The sequence below is a fragment of the Eurosta solidaginis genome, chromosome X (assembly GCF_040869045.1).
Source record: "Eurosta solidaginis isolate ZX-2024a chromosome X, ASM4086904v1, whole genome shotgun sequence".
Lineage (NCBI taxonomy): Eukaryota > Metazoa > Arthropoda > Insecta > Diptera > Tephritidae > Eurosta > Eurosta solidaginis.
Genome location: NC_090324.1, coordinates 100,188,538 through 100,210,702, shown reverse-complemented (window position 1 = coordinate 100,210,702; position 22,165 = coordinate 100,188,538). Strand labels below are relative to the sequence as shown.

At 36.4% G+C, this 22,165-nt stretch overlaps 1 protein-coding gene across 10 annotated transcripts in view; it reads right to left on the bottom strand.

Moving 5' to 3' along the window:
• Nucleotides 1-22,165, bottom strand: part of bt (projectin protein bent) — a 3,328,983-nt gene that overhangs the window by 768,028 nt on the left and 2,538,790 nt on the right. For all 10 annotated transcript variants that reach the window (XM_067757812.1, XM_067757814.1, XM_067757820.1 and 7 more), the window contains one exon: nt 20,421-22,133. In XM_067757812.1, the coding sequence (XP_067613913.1) occupies nt 20,421-22,133 (1,713 nt within the window). The remainder of the gene's footprint in view (nt 1-20,420; nt 22,134-22,165) is intronic.

The following is a 22,165-nucleotide window of genomic DNA, read 5'->3' as shown; positions in this document are numbered from 1 at the left end:
TTAGATAGTGTTTGTACGTGTGTCAGAAAGTAAAATTTCAAATTTATTTTTTTAACTTTGTCAATGACACTGCCAAATGACGCTTCAAGTGTATATCACAATTCACAGCACTAAAAATTTAATGCTACTTGCCTGTCTCGTGTTTTATTAATATATAGTGTATTTTGAACACAGTAATTTAATTATTTTATGCAGACGATATTTATTGATGGTCTTACCACGTAAGGGAATAAAAAATCGGACAAATAAATTGTTCCGCAGAACAATAGCAACTATATTATTTGTGGAGGTCCACACCAAAATGAAACGTTTATATCATAGGTAGATTCGAGAAAATTGGTAAGGTTGATTTTACCATCCCCACTAAACGAAAATAGGTTTGTATACCCAGTTGTACATGTACGCAGGGTATTATAACTTTTATTGTATGACGGTTGGTTTTACAGGTATAAAGAGATCGAGATAGATATAGACGAAAAAAAAAATTGGTTAAGCCATGGTCGTCCATCTGTACGTCCGTTAACACGATAAATTGAGCAAATATAAAGATATCTTCTCCAAGTTCGGTATATGGGCTTATCTAGACCCAGAAAAGATCAATACCAATCTATGAGCGAAATAAGCGAAATTACGGACGATTACGATGCCCACTTCTTCGAATTCGAAAAGTTTTGGAAGTTTAAGAAGCCGTAAATCAAAAGCCGTTTAGGATATTACATGAAAATTATGCAGATACCATATCTTTGCCAAATTATATAGACTGAGTGAAGATAATCAATCTGTGCTATCGGATCAAAAACTTGGTTTTGAACTCATCTCAAGTGCTATTGATAACAAATTGTTTAATATTTGGAAACAATTTGATTATCTCAAAGAATTTTTATTGAACTCGTTGCAACCATCCAACAACAATCTGAATGTTGCTGAAAGTTCTCCGAATGTCAACAACAAAAACAATGCGTCAACTCCCCCGTCTTGTCCTACGAGTATCATACACAACAACAACTCATGTGCGCTCTTTCTTCCAATAATGGTCGTATTCTGCCTACATTTACTTCTTCGCCTACATCTACATATCCTAAAGAATCATAGCTCCGACACATTAGCAGTTTTTCATATAGCTGAGTTTAACACATGCTTATGCATTATTAGTAGATTGCATGTATTTTTATGGAGAATGGTTGAATGAGCGACACTAGCGCCATCTGATATTGAAAAGTAGCCAACTCCCCAATTTTGTTTCAAGCAAATCATAAGAAGAAGAATTTGACATTTGCTTTGTCTAAGGGTGTTGGAACACTTTGCAAGTGAAATTATTTTTCCCACTGGTTGGTAAATTTTCTAACATTTTTCAAAATTGAAAACTGCAATATAACAATCGAATACAACACAAAATATGCTAGCAAGTATTTTTGTTGTATAGGGAGAATGTTAACAACAGTGCTTCGCGAAATTTTGTATGTGAATGGGCAAGGCGTAATAAACTTCAATTGCCAAGTTTGAAGTTCCTTCACATTTACAAACGCAACATCTTGGTTGATTGTGGCGATATTGTTGCATTGCATAAGCTTGTGTTAAACGCATCTATATGAAAAATGTCATTGTGTCACCGCCTTCAGATACGCTAGACACATTCTCAAATAATCAATCTACTGTTTTAAACTGTCAACATCCATCTCTCCTACACATGCAAACAAACAAACGCAATCATCAAAGGCGCTCACTAATAACATTCCTACTTCTACTTGCACATTGGCATCTACAACTTCTTCTACTTCTACACTTGCATTTAATACGCAACCACTCATGTCAAATTCTCTCACTATTAATAACGACTAGTATCGCCTGTGGTCGAAATTCGACCAACGTGTATTTTTTTCAACTCAGTCTATGCATCAAGTGTTGGAAATATAGCAAACTGGTCTAACTTACCTAACTTTTTCTTTATAATTTTGAATTTGATCTAAGACTTTGTACTTTTTGATTGTATTTTCTTAAATTTTCTACAAACTTTTCACACGTAATTATAACGTTTTGGTATGGAGCTCCTTAAACCAAAATATAAAAATTATGTAAAATCAAATGAATTTGACATAGAATTATGGTGAAATTACTTGAAATTGAATTGAAAAATAGGTCTTTCCACACCAGGAAGGTCCCCGTTGGCGCGCTACCGAAGTTAGTTTTGGGAGCTCGGTTCCCCAGTAGGCCTATATCACCCATATTCATATATCGCCCATTTTCTTGAATAGTGTCATAATGCAAAAAACATGAACTTTTAGTTAAAAACGAAGAAATTTGCTAAAGGAATTTAGCCTGTTTCACGCCACCCGTTTAATTTTGTATAAATACATATCTAATATGTTTTTTTTGGTACGCTACAAATTATTTTGGAACAATTTTTTAGGATTTTGGTAGAGGCTATTATAGGTAAGTGGCAACAATGGGAAACCATATTTGTATGTAGGTGAAACATTTGTGCTTTCGAATTTAGCGGGGATACATAAAATTTGAAATTCACATTAGAACACTTAGATAATTGTTCCCAAAGAGGCACGCATGTGCACAAAAGTTTAGATCTTTGAATTTCGCGTTAGAATACTTAGATATTTGTTCCCAAAGATGGCGCGCTTGTGCGCGAAAATGAATTACGATATTTGTATGAATTGTTCGAATTTACAAAAAACTTTTTCTATTAATTATAAACAAATAGAGTAATACTTGCTAACAAAAATAGGCCTATGCACTGCGGGTGATCAATACGAATCGATTCATACAACTTTTATATGATTATACGCGTGCTAAGTATGCGAAATAGCCTGTCAGTTGATTGCATGGAAATTTTGTTAGCGTCCCACCAGCAAAAAGTTTCATTACTGAAAAATATCAGCGAGTCTGTAATAGGTTGCGGGGCAGGGCACGAGGTTAATTCGAATTAAACGGCAAATATTTATGTTCTTGTTCTTCTATAGAAATTTTAATTCTCGATTCAAAGGAAACAGCATAGTTCCCAACTGAATGACCCATATTCCATTTAAAATATTCCCAGACGACTGATGGACCCGTACCTCTCGGTAAGCGAGTTGCTCATTTGTACATCTTCTTGGAGGATCGACTGATTGAATCATTTCCCCAGTTACGCGAGTTATTCAGTTTTTAGCTTTCTACGAACTTTCAGGCGGTGACACGTGTTTGTTTTTGTTTCTAGTGCCCGTTACTCGTGTAACTGCGGAGCCGAACGTTGGCGTGCTTCAATTTTTGGTTTTCTTCTTTAGTGCGATTTCAGAGTTCATTAGAAGTGGAAGCAAATAAAAGTTGAAAGTTAACTGGAATATTATTAAAAGGTGAATTAAAAAGTTACTTTATTTATTAATTGTGAAGTGTTGAGTGAATAAAAATTCAGGTATGTATAGTAAACGTCATGAAAGGCGTTTGATAAACGCAAAAAAAAAGAAAATTATTAGAAATGATAATTTAAATCAAAATAATGACGATCCTAATGAGTTGAATGTCGAGAACTGAAGTTCAGAAAATTCTAACGAACGTGAAGGCAGCTTGACAGAAGATTTACAACAATGGGCTGTGAGTAACAATATAACACGTGCAGCTTTTAATGGTTTATTGAGGGTTTTGAATAAGTGGCATTTGGATGTTCCAACTTGCTCCGAGTCATTGATTACCAGGCAGGCCACCCTTATCGGAAATGTTTTACCCGGGACATATTGACACCTAGGGATTGAAAATAAATTGCGTATAATCAGTGATGTTATTAAAAACAAAGAGACAGTAGTGTTGGACATTGGTATTGACGGCGTTCCCTTGTACAAAAGCTCAGGACAATCGCTGTGGCCCATTTTAGGAAAGATTTTCCCTGCCTTAAATACTGAGGTTATGTTATTTGGGGTTTATTTAGGCACCAAAGAACCATCTAGCGTAAATAATTATTTAAAAGATTTTGCGTCTGAATTATCAAATTTACTAAAAAACGGGTTGAATATAAATGGAAAAATCCTTGAAATAAAAATCAGAGCTTTTATTTGTGATTCTCCTGCAAAAGCATCTTTGTGTCAAACCTTGGGGCACAATGCCTTGGAAGGATGCACCGGGTGTTGTCAAGTAGGGAAACGAAAAAATAATAGAACGGTTTATAGCACATTAAAATCATCACCATGGACTGACGAAGGTTTTTTATTATTTATTTTTTTTATTATTTATTTATTATTATCAAAGAGTGGATATAATAGCTATTCTTAAGTATAATTGATTCTTCATATTTCTTGGTATATGGTATTGCGTAAAATTGATCAACCCATAGTCATGAGTATATGAGCACGTAATACGTGCAAATGATCACTACAAGGAATGGGTATGCGAGCAAGTATAAAGGTCAGACAATAAGTTCATATTCTTGGGTATATGTTTAGGTAAGGCGCGAGCCTGACCCGCCATCACTTTTGAATATCTGAGTCGTTTATGTACACCATTGAAAAACTCATATTCTTAGGTATGCGATTTGGTAAGATATGAATTTCGTAGGACATCGCTGTGTTAAATTTCAGCAAAGAATTCAGCGGCTTTGCCCTCACTTTTGCTATTACCAACTCCTTTCCTAGTGATTACCTTTTGCTGCTGGGGTATTAATATATAGATAATACTTCTACAAATACAGCAGCAACAATTAAGCGTAATGCCAACTCCAAGCAGAGAAGAAACATCACAAATTCAAGCAATCCGATGACTACTACTAACAGTGAATCATCAAACACTGCCGCTCTGCCCTCTTCTTCCCCTACTTCATACGCCAATGCCGCTGTTGGCGCTCTTAATAAATCACCTCTGCCATCAAATGCCCGCACTACAGTGAAGCCTAGCACAAATGCACCAAATGAAAAAGTCGTTAAATTATCTGTAGTTAATGGCAATAACAATAATGCCGAGTTAGATGTTTTTGTACCATACAAGTGGATTCATTTATCTTCGTTCAAGCCATCTGTTACAGAGGAGAATTGTCAAATACATCTCTGAGCACATCAAACTCGTTGCTTCTGCTTTCGCTTGTTTTAAGTTGGTGAGGCGGGATGCTGACATCAACTCCTTGGTCAGGGTTTCTTTTAAAGTTCGCGTGCTATCAGCTTATTATAATAAGCTCTTCGACGATGCTTTGTGGCCCTCTAACGTCACTGTTAAGTTTTTTCGTTTTTTTCCAAAAAAACGGAGCAAACCAAATAGTGTCGTAGGGTTACCTAGAGCTACATATCGTAACACATATGATATCCCAACCTGTGTCTCGGGTGCATCTCTGAGAGTCTTCTTTCAAAATGTTGGCGGCATGCGCACCAAATCTAAAGACTTTATTTTATCTACGTCACGTTTGGACTACGACGTATATGTCATCGTTGAAACGTGGCTCAACGAAGATTTATTTGATGGAGAGAATTTTGACCCTAAGATATTCCTAACTTTCCGCAAAGTAAGAGACTTCGCGAACACCGGTCAAAAGAAAGGTGGTGCAGTTTTATTTGCAGTTAACAGAAGCCTGGATTCATTAAAGTTTCAACCACATAATCACGATACGTTGCCCGATGAGCTGGGTGTCTGTGTTTCCTGTTCGTCTGGCTCTACTTTCAGTTGTTGCTCGTACATACCGCCCAATAGTGGTGATGGCTTATATAATGCTCATGTGGAGAACATCGTTAATTTATGCGAAACTCATACTGATGCCAACTTTTGTATACTTGGAGACTTCAACCTACCAGATATTGTATGGTCAGATTTTTAAAATAATGGCATTTTGGCACCTACCAATATTACGCGCTCTAATGAAACTAGCCTTATAGATAATATCTTAAGTTGTAATCTGACTCAAATCAATATAATTTATTTAATACGCTTTTGAGGTTACTTGATCTTATATTTGTCGGAGAGAATTTAATATATCAACTCTCTGAAAGTACTTTTCCTGAATGTCTATCTGAGAGACATCATATACAGATTCATTCATCTACATAACTTCGATGTTATCCCAACGTCATCTGCTTTAGATAATTCCTCTTTCAACTTTCGATCTACTGATTTCAACGAGCTGAACAATGTATTATTTGAACTTAACTGGGAAAACATATTCTCTCTAATGACGTCAGTGTCTGTTATGATATTTTCTTATCGAATCTGACCGAAAGAGCCGTTTGCTGACTTTTTTAAATCAAACTTTGATAATGCTACTGTAGATCTGAGTGACCCTTTTTCGCGCTCCGGGCTCTGTGATCGTTTAGATTTTGGCTCCCTCATTATCTCTGGCGATGACGTCAGCAATGCTATGTCCTCCCATAAACCCTCATTAAATTATGATAGTAATGACCTCTGTACCTTTGTCCTGAAGTTCTGTAGTTTATCTTTGTGCGTCCTTCTTCGGCATATATTCAATTTATCCCTGTCTTCCGGAACTTTTATCGATAGGTGAAAAAAAGCTCCATATGTCCAATCTTTAAAGCTGGCAGTAAAAATGATATCTCTAACAATAGGCCTATCGCCAAACTCACAGTTTGTTCGAAGCGTTATTGAAAAAATTATAAAAGAGAAGCTACCTTTGGCATAAAAAGCGTTATTGAGCCCTGCCAACATGGGTTTGTGGCTGGCCGCTCGACTGTTACGAACCTAGCGTCGTTTTCTGATTTCTGCATCTCTGCATTTCAGAATGGCTGTCAAGTAGATACTGTATACACTGATTTCTCAAAGGCTTTCGATAAAGTCTCACATAAAATCTTATTATTTAAACTGGAGTGTATTGGATTTCATTCTGTCTTCTTATCATGGTTAAAATCTTATTTGTTGAATAGGTCTTTGTGCATCGAAATTGAAGACTGTAAGTCCCAAACTTTCTTGGCAACGTCCGGGGTGCCTCAGGGTAGCATTCTTGGTCCTCCTTTATTTGTGCTCTTTATTAATGACATTGGTTCCTGCTTTAATTCGTCTGCTTTCCTTTTATATGCAGATGATATTAAGATTTTTCGTAGAATTAATGGCCCGTCAGATGCAGTGCTCCTACAAAATGATCTGCATAATCTTGTTGTTTGATGTAATGCCAATAATCTCTACCTAAATGTCAAAAAATATTTTCAAATGTCTTTTTCTAAGTCGTCTACCTTGCATACCACGCCCTATGATATTTCAGGCGTTCAATTGGTTTCAGTCAAATAATTTATCGATCTAGGTGTTGTCTTCGACACTTCTTTCTCGTCCGTTAGTCATATCTGTTATGTCCCTCCGAAGGCTTAGAGAAACCTTGCCTTCCTTCGCAGATATGCAAAAGACTTTAAGGATCCCTATACCAGGAAGGCACTTTTTATCTCTTTAGTTGGCTCAAAACTAGAATACAACTCTGTTGTCTGGAATCCTATCTATAGTGGCCACTCTGCGAGAATAGAAAGGGTTCAAAGAAAACTCATTAGATTTTTCTTATTTTCTATTAACTTTGAGGACCCAACCCCACCTGACTCCGAAAATAAAGGTCGTTTTTTATTCTATGGTAACGTTTTTGAGATATTTACGAATTAAAAAATAAAAAAAATAAAAAATTACCGTTTAAAAAAAAAAAAATTGGGTCCACTTAATCATATATATCTCAAGAACGAAATGAGGATTTCCAAAACGGCTTGAAGCTTTTAAAACGCAATACAATTTTCTATAAACTGTGCATACAACACTTTTTTCTGAGCTCTGCAGATTCAAAGATAACGAACAATCATTAAAGATTTTTTCAATTTTTTTTGTAAAAATATAAAAAAAAATTGTACTTTGCGAGGAAGGATCTCGAAAACTTTTTATTTTTTTGCAGATTTTTTTCTCTAAGCTCTGTTTTATTATAAGAAAAAAGCTTTCGTTCAACAAAATCGATGAACTAGTACAAAAGTTGTAAGCATTCAAATAAACATATCTATATAGTAAAACTTAAGTACCCTACAAATAATAGCATATGTACATATGATTCTGTCTTAACTCTATGATCTTATTTTATAATTGAAAAAGTTATGTGTCTTGTTTTGACGTTTATTTAGATTAGGATCGGTTTCTCTTATGAGAAACCAACAGTAGTCACCCATCATAGCGACATCCCAGAATCTTTGATACCGACTTTCAGTCATTTTCATTTGCTGGTGAAACCTTTCGCCATGCTCGTCACTTTCGTCGCCAAGATTTTGCGGGCAAAAATGTAAATGGGAGTGTAGAAAATTAATTTTTAAAGGCATATTTACTCCTGAAATAAAATAGAAAAGTATATTAGATAAATATATAAGTGACACATTAGTATATAATTTTCTTATGCTGGATTTATCTTTCAATTCAGAACAAATTTTTTGTATACATTTTTCTCGTTGTATATTGGAACGATTTCCGTCATCCCTTGTCAAATTTGGTTTTGAGACAAACCGGTTTCGGCGTGTCAGTGTCGATTTTCGTTCTGATCTGTTGTTGTCGTTTGCCCTGTATTTATAGTTCGTAGATATATGAGCAAGTATTGTCAAATTGATGCTTGTGTATATTTAGTTATGTTTATGTGCTGTGTGTTCATTCAGAACCGAGGGTGGTTTACTAATCGATTTGTGTGGCTGACTGGGGTAGGTAAAAAATCTGTGATTTTAGTCGTTTTTACCTTCTTTGTCGGTTTTTTGTTTTGGTGTGTTAATTGTTTTGTGTTTATTTGTTGTTGTGTGTTTGTCTGTTGTAGCTGTATGATTACGTTGTTTCCTGTAAACAATTTGTTTCCTGTAAACAAGAAGAAAAGTAAATACAGAAGCTGAAGTCCAAATTAGGCGTGTCAATTTATGCTAGATACGTGGATGACACAATATGCTTTTTAACTACTAATAACGAAGAGCTTGTACTGGAGTACCTCAACAAGCAGCACGGAAATATAAAATTTACAATGGAAACCGAAAAAGACGGAGGAATCAACTATCTAGAGCTCACGATAAATATTGATAAAGAAGCCAAGAGATTTAACTATGACATATATAGAAAGTCAACCGCCACTGACACAATAATACACAATACCTCAAATCACCTCAACAGCATAAAAATGCAGCATTAAGGCACTTGTTACTTGAAAGAGCACCTCTTACACAAGAGGCATATAAGAGAGAACTTGAGGTCATATTTAATATCGCTGCAAACAACGGATATAAAAAATCACTAGTAGATAAGCTCAGAAGGACAAATGGAGAACCAAAAAGAAATAACGAAAAGGAAAATAATAGCTGGACGACTATGATATATACTGGAAAAGCAACATATAAATTGGGAAACTTCTTTAAAAAATACAACATTAGCACAGCATTCAAAACATCGAACAATCTAGGGCGAAAACTAAGAAATAACATTAACACAGAGGATCCGTTTAGCAGCCACGGCGTATACAAGCTTACCTGCGGATGCCAGCATATTTACATAGGACAAAGAGGACGGCAAATAAGAACGAGGTTCAGAGAACATATTAGAGAATACAACAAAAAAATACGGAATCCAAACATTATACCCGAGTCTAACTTCGCGAATCACATGGTCGAGAATGAACAATTTCTGACACAATATTCGAGCCTTTAAAACTTGTTTTCAGGAAACAACGTAATCACAAAGGTACAACAGACAAACACACAACAATAAATTAACACAAAACAATTAACACACCAAAACAAAAAACCGACAAGGAAGGTCAAACGAACACACAGTTCTGAATGAACACACAGCACATACACATAACAAAATATACACAAGCATCAATTTGACAATACCTGCTCATATACCTACGAACTATAAATATAGGACAAACGAAAACAACAGATCAGAACGAAAATCGACACTGATGATGGCACAACGCCGAAACCGGTTTTCTCAAAACCAAATTTGACAAGGGATGACGGAAAATCGTTCCAATATACATCATTTATCCACCCTGTCGAAAAATCAACCAAACAAGATAAGTCATTTTTCTCGTTCTTGTTTGTTCGGAACTGGACGATGAATTCAGACTTAGAGCTATACATTCTCATATAAATTTAAAAATTTTAATACAAATTTTTTGTTTATCGGGCAGATAGGTTTTAAAGTTAACTGAGAAAACGGTCTTAAATATGTTCTTTTATTTACCCATTTCCGCATAGTTTTTAATTAAGTCGTTCACTATCATCTCGTAGTTAGGACTTTTGTGTTTGCCTAAAAAAAAAGTAACGACCTCTTCAAAAGTATCCCACGCTGCTGCCTGCACTGGTGACAATAGTTCCTTGAAATGGTTATTGGTCATCATTTTCCTTATTTGCGGTCCACAAAAATCCCTTCCTTTATTTTTGCTTCTGAAATCTCTGGAAAGATTGTCTTAAAATGATGAAAAGCCTCGCCTTCTTTGTACAAAGCCTTAACAAAGTTTTGTTAAGGCCGAGCTTGATGATGGGGAGTATCTTATGTTATCCACCCCAACTTGAAACTCGATTCATTCTGGCCAATCCTTTATGATGTAATAGTCTTGACGAGCTCGGCTATCCCATTTGCTTATACAGCAACAGTATTTTGTGTATCCACTTTGTAGACCACATAGCATTCCAACGACTTTAAGATCGGCACATATTTTCCAATCATGTTCTTCGTATTTGATTAATTTGAGCAATTTTTGCATTATCTCATACGTTTCCTTCGTATTTGCTGCATGCGCGATCGGGATAGATGGATTTGGGTTGCCAATATGCAATAATACGGTCTTTAAACTTAATTTATTGCCGTCTATAAACAATCGCCACTCTTTTGAATCATATTTTTCACCAAAGTGTTTGAATAGACCAGCAATGCCTTTGCAGTAACAAACACTGTCCTCCTTCGTATAGTACTTGGAAAATTGTTCGTGACGAGTTCTATAATATGTTACCTTAACATCGGATGAAACAAATTTAAATTGTTGCATACGAGGGGCGTGTAGTTCGGCCTTTTCCTTTGACAATTCCAAATCCCTTATCCAATCATTGAGTTGTGACAAAGAGTTTCTTTCGTTTTCCGTTTGAAATCCAGTACAACATGACGCCGCGTAATCAGATACTGCTGTTGACAATGCAACTGGAGCCGGAACTAAAGTTAAATTTGATTCTGGAAATGTAGCTTCCGTTTAATTTAGTTCTGGTAATGACACTGTATATACGCTCGCATAGGTTACTTTTCTTTAATTTGTTTGTACAATATGGGTACCAAATGAAAGGTGTTAATGAGTATTTTGAAAGGGAGTGATCCTTATTTCCATAGGTGGACGCCGTTTCAAGATATCGCCATAAAGGTGGAGCAGGGGTGACCCTCGAATTTGTTTGTACGATATGGGTATCAAATGAAAGGGGTTAATGAACATTTTAAAAGGGAGTGGGCCTTAGTTCTATAGGTGGCCGCCTTTTCGAGATATCGCCATAAAGGTGGACCAGGGGTGACTCTAGAATGCGTTTGTACAATATGGGTATCAAACGAAAGGTGTTACGCCTTTTCGAGATATCGCCATAAAGGTGGACCAGGGGTGACTGTAGAATGTGTTTGTACGATATGGGTATCAAATTAAAGGTATTAATGAGGGCTTTAAAAGGGAGTGGTGGTAGTTGTATAGGTGGTCGCCTTTTCGAGATATCGGCATAAATTTGGACCAGGGGTGACTCTAGAATTTGTTTGTACGATATGGGTATCAAATGAAAGGTGTTAATGAATATTTTAAAAGGGAGTGGGCTTTAGTTCTATAGGTGAATGGGTTTTCGGGATATCGCCATAAAGGTGGACCAGGGGTGACCCTAGAATTTGTTTGTACGATATGGGTATCAAATGAAAGGGGTTAATGAGCATTTTAAAAGGGAGTGTGTCTTAGTTCTATAGGTGAATGGGTTTTCGGGATATCGCCATAAAGGTGGACCAGGGGTGACTCTAGAATGCGTTTTTACAATATGGGTATCAAACGAAAGGTATTAATGAGTATTTCAAAAGGGCGAGGGCTTAGTTCTATAGGTGAACGCCTTTTCGAGATATCGCCATAAAGGTGGACCAGGGGTGACTCTAGAATGTGTTTGTACGATATCGGTATCAAATTAAAGGTATTAATGAGGGTTTTAAAAGGGAGTGGTGGTAGTTGTATAAGTGGTCGCCTTTTCGAGATATCATCGGCATAAAGGTGGACCAGGGGTGACTCTAGAATGCGTTTGTACAATATGGGTACCAAACGAAAGGTATTAATGAGTAGTTTAAAAGGGAGTGGGCATTAGTTCTATAGGTGGACGCCTTCTCGAGATATAGCTATAAAGGTGGACCAGGGGTGACTCTAGAATATGTTTGTACATTATGGGTATCAAATGAAAGGTGTTAATGAGTATTTAAACGGGCGTGGGGCTTAGTTCCATAGGTGGACGCCTTTTCGAGATATCGCCATAAAGGTGGACCAGGGGTGACTCTAGAATGTGTTTGTACGATATGGGTATCAAATTAAAGGTATTAATGGGGCTTTTAAAAGGGAGTGGTGGTAGTTGTATATGTGAATGCGTTTTCCAGATATCGACCAAAATGTGGACCAGGGTGACCCAGACCATCATCTGTCGGGTACCGATAATTTATATATATATATGTAATACTACGAAGAGTATTCCTCCCAAGATTCCAAGGGCTTTTGATCTCGCCCTGCAGAACTTTTTCATTTTATTTTACTTAATATGGAAGGTGCCACACCCATTTTACAAAGTTTTTTTCTAAAGTTATATTTTGCGTCAATAAACTAATCCAAATACCATGTTTCATCCCTTTTTTCGTATTTGGTATAGAATTATGGCATTTTTTTCGTTTTTCGTAATTTTCGATATCGAAAAAGTGGACGTGGTCATATTCCGATTTCGGACATTCTTTTACCAATACAAAGTGAGTTCAGATAATTACGTGAACTGAGTTTAGTAAAGATATATCGATTTTTGCTGAAGTTATCGTGTTAACGGCCGAGCGGAAGGACAGACGGCCGACTGTGTATAAAAACTGGGCGTGGCTTCAACCGATTTCGCCCTTTTTCACAGAAATAAGTTATCGTCCCAGAATCTAAGCCCCCACCAAATTTCACAAGGACTGGTAAATTTTTGTTCGACTTATGGCATTGAAAGTATCCTAGACAAATTAAATGAAAAAGGGCGGAGCCACGCCCATTTTGAAATTTTCTTTTATTTTTGCATTTTGTTGCACCATATCATTACTGGAGTTGAATGTTGACATAATTTACTTATATACTGTAAAGATATAAAAATTTTTGTTAAAACTTGACTTAAAAAAAAATTTTTTTTAAAAGTGGGCGTGGTCGTTCTCCGATTTTGCTAATTTTTATTAATCATACATATACTAATAGGAGTAGGGTTCCTGCCAAATTTCATCATGATATCTTCAATGACTGCCAAACTACAGCTTGCAAAATTTTAAATTATTATTAAAATTAATTTTTTATTTATTAAAATTTAAATTTACCTTCTTTTAAAAGTGGGCGGTGCCACGCCCATTGTCCAAAATTGTACTAATTTTCCATTCTACGTCATAAGTTCAACCCACCTACCAAGTTTCATCGCTTTATTCGTCTTTGGTAATGAATTATCGCACTTTTTCGAAATTTTCGATAACGAAAAAGTGGAAGTGGTTATAGTCCGATATTGTTCATTTTAAATAGCGATCTGAGATGAGTGCTCAGGAACCTACGTACCAAATTTCATCAATACACCTCAAAATTTTCAAGTTATCGTGTTAACGGACAGACGGACGGACGCACGGACATGGCTCGATCAAATTTTTTTTCGATCCTGATGATTTTGATATATGGAAGTCTATATATATCTCGATTCCTTTATACCTGTTCAACCACCCGTTATCCAATCAAAGTTAATATACTCTGTGAGCTCTGCTCAACTGAGTATAAAGAGCACGATTACATATACATACCATATTAATCGTAGAAAATAATAGTGATATTTAACAAAGATATTAGCTTCATTTATGGAAAAATGGTATAACTCTCTAATAAAATTTTGCAGTAGTGAAGCATCGAAATGGTATGAAAATATATTCAATGCCGTAGACCAGAAAGAACTGAAAAATAAAAGAACTGGTTTCAAAAACGATTAAGCAGACAGAGAACACCATTGTTAAAAATAGAAAAAGTTTAAAAATGATAAAAGTAGTAAAAAAAAGATTGCTAAAAATAACAAAAGGAAATAACAAATAGTTATAAGCACATCTAAATAATAGAATATAATGTATTTAACAATGGTTATTAATGTATTTACTATTTTGTTTAATAACGGTGTAACTAAAAAAAAAAAAAAAGAAATCATCCATTTTCTAATAAAGATATGTATATATAAAATTTGTTACTTTTTCTTATCAAAGAATCATTTTACATGCATTGTTAAGTTTTTTTTCACTTTTCTCAAAAGGTTGATTCTTGAGTTATACCGTTATTCCACACATCCCCTCAATTCTTTCCGACACAATTCCTCTTTAATACTTTCGCATATGAAACTCTGTGGGTGCTCCATGGAGTACTACAGTGAAATTACTTTGGAAAGTACTCTCACGTGTGTACTCTTTGGAATACTCACAAACAAAGCGAGAGTGTGATCACCTACTCCTCTCCTAGGACATCGCAATGTTAATTGGAGCACATTTTTTGGGTGAATACAGATTAGATTTGGAGCACTCCTTACACTATTTATGGGGTATTCGCGTTTTTTTAAGGGAAATTGCTTTTGAGTGAGGCATGATGCGACACATACGTGCATATATCTATAGCATTCGCTTCAGCTTCGTGTGATTCATAGCATTCGCTTCAGCTTCGTTTGATTCATCAGCTAATTGACATGGCTGTTTTCGGCACCGTCAATAACAGCGAGGGCAAGTAATGTTGCATTTTTGGACATTTTTAGGGTTAGGTTGTTGAGAAAAGATAATGATGCCCTCTATTGAGGCTAAGCTGATTTTGCAACAGAACACAACTTTTTGAAGGGTTGGCGTGAAGGCGACATTTTCGTGTAGAAAAGAAAACACCATTAGTTTAGTAAGATATTTTCCTCGCGTTTACTTATTTTTTATGCGAGTGTATGGAAATATGCGTTTTGTTCCCGGTATCAACAGTCCGAAGCTTTCTTTACAGCTGATACACTTTTTTGTATCTAAGGAGTACTACCATGGCTATTAATATCCACAAAAAGGAGGAAGAATAAGTGTTTTAATCAGGAGAGCGTAGCTGTAACAGCTGATACTTACATATCTTACTTGCAAACCTTTACAATGTTTTCTACTGCATTTTTCAGCGATTACTAAGCGAAAGATAATGCTAATATGTGTAGAGAGGGCGATATGTGTAGTGAAGGCTGAAGACCTCTATTATAGTACAAATTCGTTTCCAGGTCGAAGCTGCAGTCCGACACAACGTGCCAAATGGGAAGAGCCTCTTTCTGCGGATGTCGGTCAATTGTGGCCAAACTTAAAATGACTCGAAAACAATGACTAAATATCATTCTTATTTGGCTATATAATTGTGTTGGATTTGGAGAGATGCGTGAGCGCTTCCTGCCGACGTTACGCAATGCATTCATGGTTGACAAAGTTAGACGTGGGCACCGACAAAAACACGCCCCTCACCCATTCTTTCCACCGCCACAGAGGGTGAAGAAGACGTCAAAAAGGTCAAGTTGGACTCCTTACTTTTCCAGAAAAACTTAAGCTGATAAGGATAGTCCTCTTATATAATCCTGGTAATTCAGCTATTGTAAAGTCTTATCGAACGATATCACTGCTTTCGCACACTTTGGAAACCAATCTTCCATATTTGAAAGCAATTTTTCGGCTAGCCAGTTATCAGCATGGTTTCCCTAAAATTCAACACCACTAGGTTGAACGCCATTAACACTCAGATAAATTAAGTAAACAGTCAGCGACGGTAGGCTACTACAAGACCTAGAAGGCTATCTTACTGGTCCTTTTGGTTTTTTTCAGCTCGTCCACCGACCAGGTCTACGACAACCTTGTTTGCAACGTGGAAGGAACAATTATCCAAAGATCTTAGTTCTAACGTTTGACACCAGTCTTAGATTCAAGTCGAATGCTACTGATATTGCATGACAAAAATAAATCAGTGACAAAATCCTCAAGTTCTACCGGCAGCACTCTGGGAAAAGACCAAGAAACGTTGCCAATAACTTACAAAGCAGTTGGCCGGTGATCATGTACTATTCGTCGCCAGATTTGTCGCCCGACACACAACGAAAAAGCTTCACGCCTCTTAAAATACTGACACCAGATGTGTTGTTGTTGTTGTAGCGATAAGGACACTCGCCGAAGGCCTTGGGGAGTGTTATCGATGTTATTGGTCCTTTGCCGGATGCAGATCCGGTACGTTCTGGTACCAAGCCCGACCATCTCGGGAACGATTTGTTATGACCACATGCGACCTTCTAGGCCATCCCGCCCTCCCACTCCCTAGATCCATGAGGAGTTCGGGTTCACCAGAGCATCGGCTGTTAATGAAACGGGATTTGCCACGGATAGGTGAAGTTGACAATTGGGTTGGAGAAGCTATATATTGCTCCGGCAACCTGAAAGATTTACGCTGCACAACGCCTTGAATCTATTTGGTATTTTAGTCGCCTCTTACGACAGGCATACCTACCGCGGGTATATTCTAACCCCATAATCCGCTGGGGACACGAGATGTCTCCTGATGATCCCTGAACATCATTTACATAGTGAAGCAAAAGAGCTCAATATTAGCAGCATACTAAAATGCTGAATTCTCAATCAAGGCACCCCAGCAAACACCTATTTGATCTAGCCCCGCCTCCCCAGCACTCATAACACAACAATACAATTTCTGATAGGTTTAGAAGCTCGTAAACTTACGAGGTTTATATGATTTATGCGGCAGTTTGGTGTTATAATAACAATATAATAAAGGTTAGTTTTCTTTATAGTCATTGGCAGTTTAATTCAAACCATGGTACAATTAACAGGTAAAGCATCAGAGTTGCATTTTACATGTTTTTTTATTCGAGGCTGGTGATGGATTGTCAAACTTTGTTTACGTTTTTTTGTTTATTTACTTTTGGTAAGAAAATGTATTGCTTTGCAATGTTTTTTTAAACAAATAAAATATCTTAAATTTATGTAATAGAATTTGTTTTTAAACCATCATTTTTTCCGTGCCCTTACAAGAAGTAAAAGAAAAATTTTTCCTGGAACTGCAAACGGATTACGCAAACAAATCCCAAACAATTACTGAAGCAAGGGATAACTCAAATACCACTGCTTACCATGCACACAAAGCTCTACAATTAGAATTAACCGATTGTGTGGATAATACAGCATTGGATGTGCATCTGGTCAAACAACTACGTCGTTTATACATGACTGCAGTGAGTGCTTGCCGTCTACCTACGCTCAAAGGATAGTGCGTCAGCGTAGTGATAGCAGTAGCAGAGGCAAGGACTTGCTAAGACGAGATGTTGTGTTGCTGATAGCATCACAAGCATTGGTTGTTCCTGATGTGCTAACATACTTTGCCTTTATTTTCAAGACACAATATTTCTCCGTTAACGCGTTTTATTAAATTACGAATACAAATCTCCATACTAAATTGATATTATTTACATGTTCATATTATTGTTTCATGAAAGAACAACCAGCTTTTTGTAATAAGTCTTTGATTTAATATATAATTATATACTAAAATACATAAATGATAAATTTAAGAAAGGTGAAATAGCTATTTCTGCTGTTGCAGATGCAAATATTAATGGATTTCAGTTTGGTGTCCATCTAGCTATTACAACTTGCACAGGCCAAAGCCGTTTCCTCTATAGGTCTAGAAAAAAATTCCGAAACAGTCCAGGAATGATCCCAAAATAGTCGAAAAATGATAGCGTAATCAGTGAGGAAAAAAAAAACCTTGGTACGATATACCTCAAAGCAGATTAAGATCCAGTTTGTGGTGTTCTGCTTTTCACTTTTTCATACATGCCGACTGCGGCATGTACTAAGAAAGATGTTTTTTGTTTTTGCGAGGGTTTTTAAGGCAGAAATACATTTGCACGTCTTGCAAACCACTGCCGAGAGCCAACTCTGTTTCAGAAATAAAATTTATCAATAACAGGCTTTTCTGATCTAAGTCCAGCGTGCAAATAAAACTAAATTATTCCACTATTATCCCAACGTTTCGCTAATCTTTGTTAGCATCTTCAGGGGGCATTTATTTTAAAAAATCCCTGCCACAAACAAAAGTTAAAATTACAAGATAGTTAAATGAGTAAACATTTTTAACAATAAACACTTACACTATTGGATTTCGTATCGAAAATATGAACATAAAACAACAAAAGCATTAGTCACTTAAACATATACATACATGAATAAACTATGATCAGTACCATCTAACCATCATGGTAGTCTTGTCAATACTAAATATTCTTATTTTTATATTTGTAAACATGCTATGTAGGCGGCAGCAATGTTTTCTGTATCCTCGCGTTTGTTCATTGTCTTTTCTCGTCTTTCCATTATTCTCAGGCTTTCCAATGTGTATCTTGTTGTTATTCTCTTTTCTTTGTCTATAATTTTCGCATTTTTAAAATCAGCTGTATGACCACTTGTCAACATATGCTGTGATAACGCTGTGCTGGTCTTTTGTTTTTTTATGTCAGCTTCATGTTCTCCCAGTCTAACAGCTAAGGCTCGCTTTGTTGTGCCAATATATATTTGATCGCATTTTTCATGTTCTCTTCCTTTGCATTTTATCTCGTATATAACGTTGTTTTGTTGTTGAGGCTGTATAGGATGTTTTGTTTTTGTATATATTGTAGAGACGGTGTGGTTTGATTTGTAAGCAAGGGTTGTGTGTTGTGTTGTTGCTATATTGTGATGAATATTTTCTGTCAACTTTGGAATGTATGTAACGCTGTAGAATTTCTTTTGTGTTTGTACTTCAGTACTTGCTCTTTTATCGGGTTGGTTGTTGCTTTTCATGGTCTCCTGGTCTATAAGTTCGCGTATTAAATTTATCGGGTAATTGTTTTTTCTTAGGCGTTTCTACAGCGTTTCAGAAAATAAATTCCACTACAAAAAATATATAACAATAGCGATAGCATTTCCCAGTCTCATTTAAATACTACAAAATAACGTCTTAGGCAGATAAAGTAAGAACTATATACTTCCTAAAAATTTGTATCTTGCTTTACATTAAACTGCTTTGGAACTTACATTCAATACATAAATATATACATTAAAAGATGCATACAATACAAAACAGTCCCTTATTTATATAACATAATCAAAATTATTGTTGCGGCCATTGGATATTTTTCAAGTCAATACCTAATTGAGACATTTTTTTTGTTTGATGCATTTATCGGCAATATAATCAACCTTTTCAATGATGGTAAAGCGACCACTACCAAACCTATAAACAATAAATTGCTTTCAAATTAACTACACAATTCAGTACGGTAAGCTCGTATACCTTATTGATCTATGTGCCAAATCCTCATCAGTTCCAATCGCACGCAGTAAGTACGAAGGTTCCTGTGATGCTGAAGTACATGCTGAGCCACTAGACAATGCCACATCCTTTAAGGCCATTAGTAATGATTCACCCTCAACATAAGCAAATGATAAATTTAAACAACCACTATCGTTTCGAAAAAAAATCTATCCATTTCTTTGAGTGCAAGATCACATGCAGCACCAAATCAGTACAAGTACAGTACCACTACGTAGACCACGCTCTTGTCCACCACCACTCGGTATGGGTTCAAGACGTATACGTGGTCTACGGCATATATAAAGTAGGCCAATGCCCTTTGGACCATATAATTTATGGCCAGATATTGACATTAAATCAATGTCCGTTGCATTAATTTTAATTTTGCCCAACTGCTTGTACTGCGTCGGTGTGAAAGAATATTCTCAGTGAACGGCAAAGTGCTCCTTTATTAGCAAACCAACTTTTATAAGCTAATCTTCCTTTTCTGGTTTTCGGTTTGTTGACAAAAATTTTATATGACAGTTTTCTTCTTCCACCACTTTTGACAGAAGAAATTGAAAGAACGATTGACAGTCTATCGACGAGCGGCAACAACAAAATCTACATTAGCGTTGCATTTTCACTTCTGCTTCTACCTGATTATTGTACCATGAATTCAAACAATGCAAAATTTTGCCAAATATTACTTTAAAAAGGGTTTATGTTTAAGCTGGGAACCCATATTTACATTAAAAAACTTTGGAGTATAAATCTGTGAATAGGCTTTTGCAAAGTTAGCGCTGAAAAACAAGATATTGCATTAAAATAGTGTAAGCAAAGCTTTTTAATTGAGTTTAGACCAGGTACTTGATCAATAACTTACAGTTCTTATGTTTACATAAATGATTTTCAGTAGGTTCGGAAGGTTGTGATTGGCCTGCCTTGTTCACAGCAAGCACTCTGAATTGGTATACCAGTTTCTCTTTAAGACCATCAACGAAGCTCTCAAGTGCAGTGCCTTCGGTTTTACATACTTCATTCCATGTTGGTGAGAACTTATCTTTTGCTTGTACAATGTAATACAGTATGGGTCTTCCACCATCGAATAATGAACATGTCCATTTAAGAACTACGCTTTTATTGTCATAATCAACAATCTCAGGTTTACCAGGTGGACTGGGACGGTCATATGGATTTTTAGCCAAAATTGCCTCAGTGGTTTCCAATGGATTGGATTCTCCTTCTTTATTTATAGCTTTCACACGGAATTTATATCTCTTGTTTGGTGTTAATCCTTTAAAATTAAAAGAGTTATCATCAGGGCCAACTTCACCGGCGGATATCCAGCGACCTGTTTCTTCATCCATTCTCTCCAAGACATAACCGGTTATTTCACAACCTCCATCATCTGACGCAGGCTTCCACTTCATTATTATATGATCTGAGCGTACTTTCTCAGGTTCCATGGGACCGCAGGGGGCTAATGGCTTATCCAGTACTGTGACTTCAGCTACTGACTCTACTGAACCTGAACTGTTATATATTACAATCTTGTAAAGACTTGTATCCGTTCGAATTGCCTTTTTTATAGTAAAACATGAGTTGCGTTCCCCCTGATCGAGGAAAATATGTTGGTTATCAAAAACTAGTTCATGTGTACCTTTATACCATTTAACTTCCGGTTCGGGTTCACCATCATACTTAACGTCGAATCGTACAGTTTGCCCCTTTTTAACTGTAATATTCTTAAGATCATCACCAACAATAAATGGTTTTACGAAGCGGCATTTAGCAATAATAGCTTTCGTTTTGTCACTGGGTTCACTTTCACCAGCCTTGTTCACAGCACGGACTCGGAACTCATACTGCTGCCCCTCTTTAAGACTATCCACAGTACTGTAACGCGTATCAGCAGACACCTTCTTGTATTTGAACCAATCACTGGAAAATTTGTCTTTACATTCAATTATATAAGCAGATATTGGAGCACCGCCATCATTATCGGGCGAATCCCATTTTAAATCCGCATGATCCTTGTCCCAATCTGTGAGGTCTACATTCTTCGGTTTACCCGGTTCGTCCCACGGATCTTTAGCCAAAATTATGTTTTTGAAGGCAGCGGGTTCTGAGGGACCTATATTATTTACAGCACGGATACGGAATCTGTACTGTTTCTTGGGCGTAAGATTCTCAATTTTTTTTAAAAGGTCTCTTTGTGGTAATACCTCAGCGACTACCTCCCAACTTTGTTTTTTACTTAAGTCTTGCTGCTCCACTATATAATGAGTAATTTCGGATCCACCATCATCGTCGGGTTTATTGAAAGTCACTTTACAGGATGTTTGGAAAACTTCAATAACGTCAACATTTCGAGGTGGTTGGGGTACGTCTTGAAATATAATATTAATATTTTTCACATCTTCACCTTGACAATTTGAGAGCTTGATTTCATATGGACCAGACATATTCCTCTCTGGTTTTTTAATTTTAAATGTTATTTTGTCCTCGGTCATAGAAACTTCGACTTCCTTGACTGGCAAAAGCTTACCATCCTTAATTAATTTTGCTTCTATAGGAGTTTGTCTTGTACCGTTGACTAAAGTAAGGTGGGTAAAGTTAATAATTATA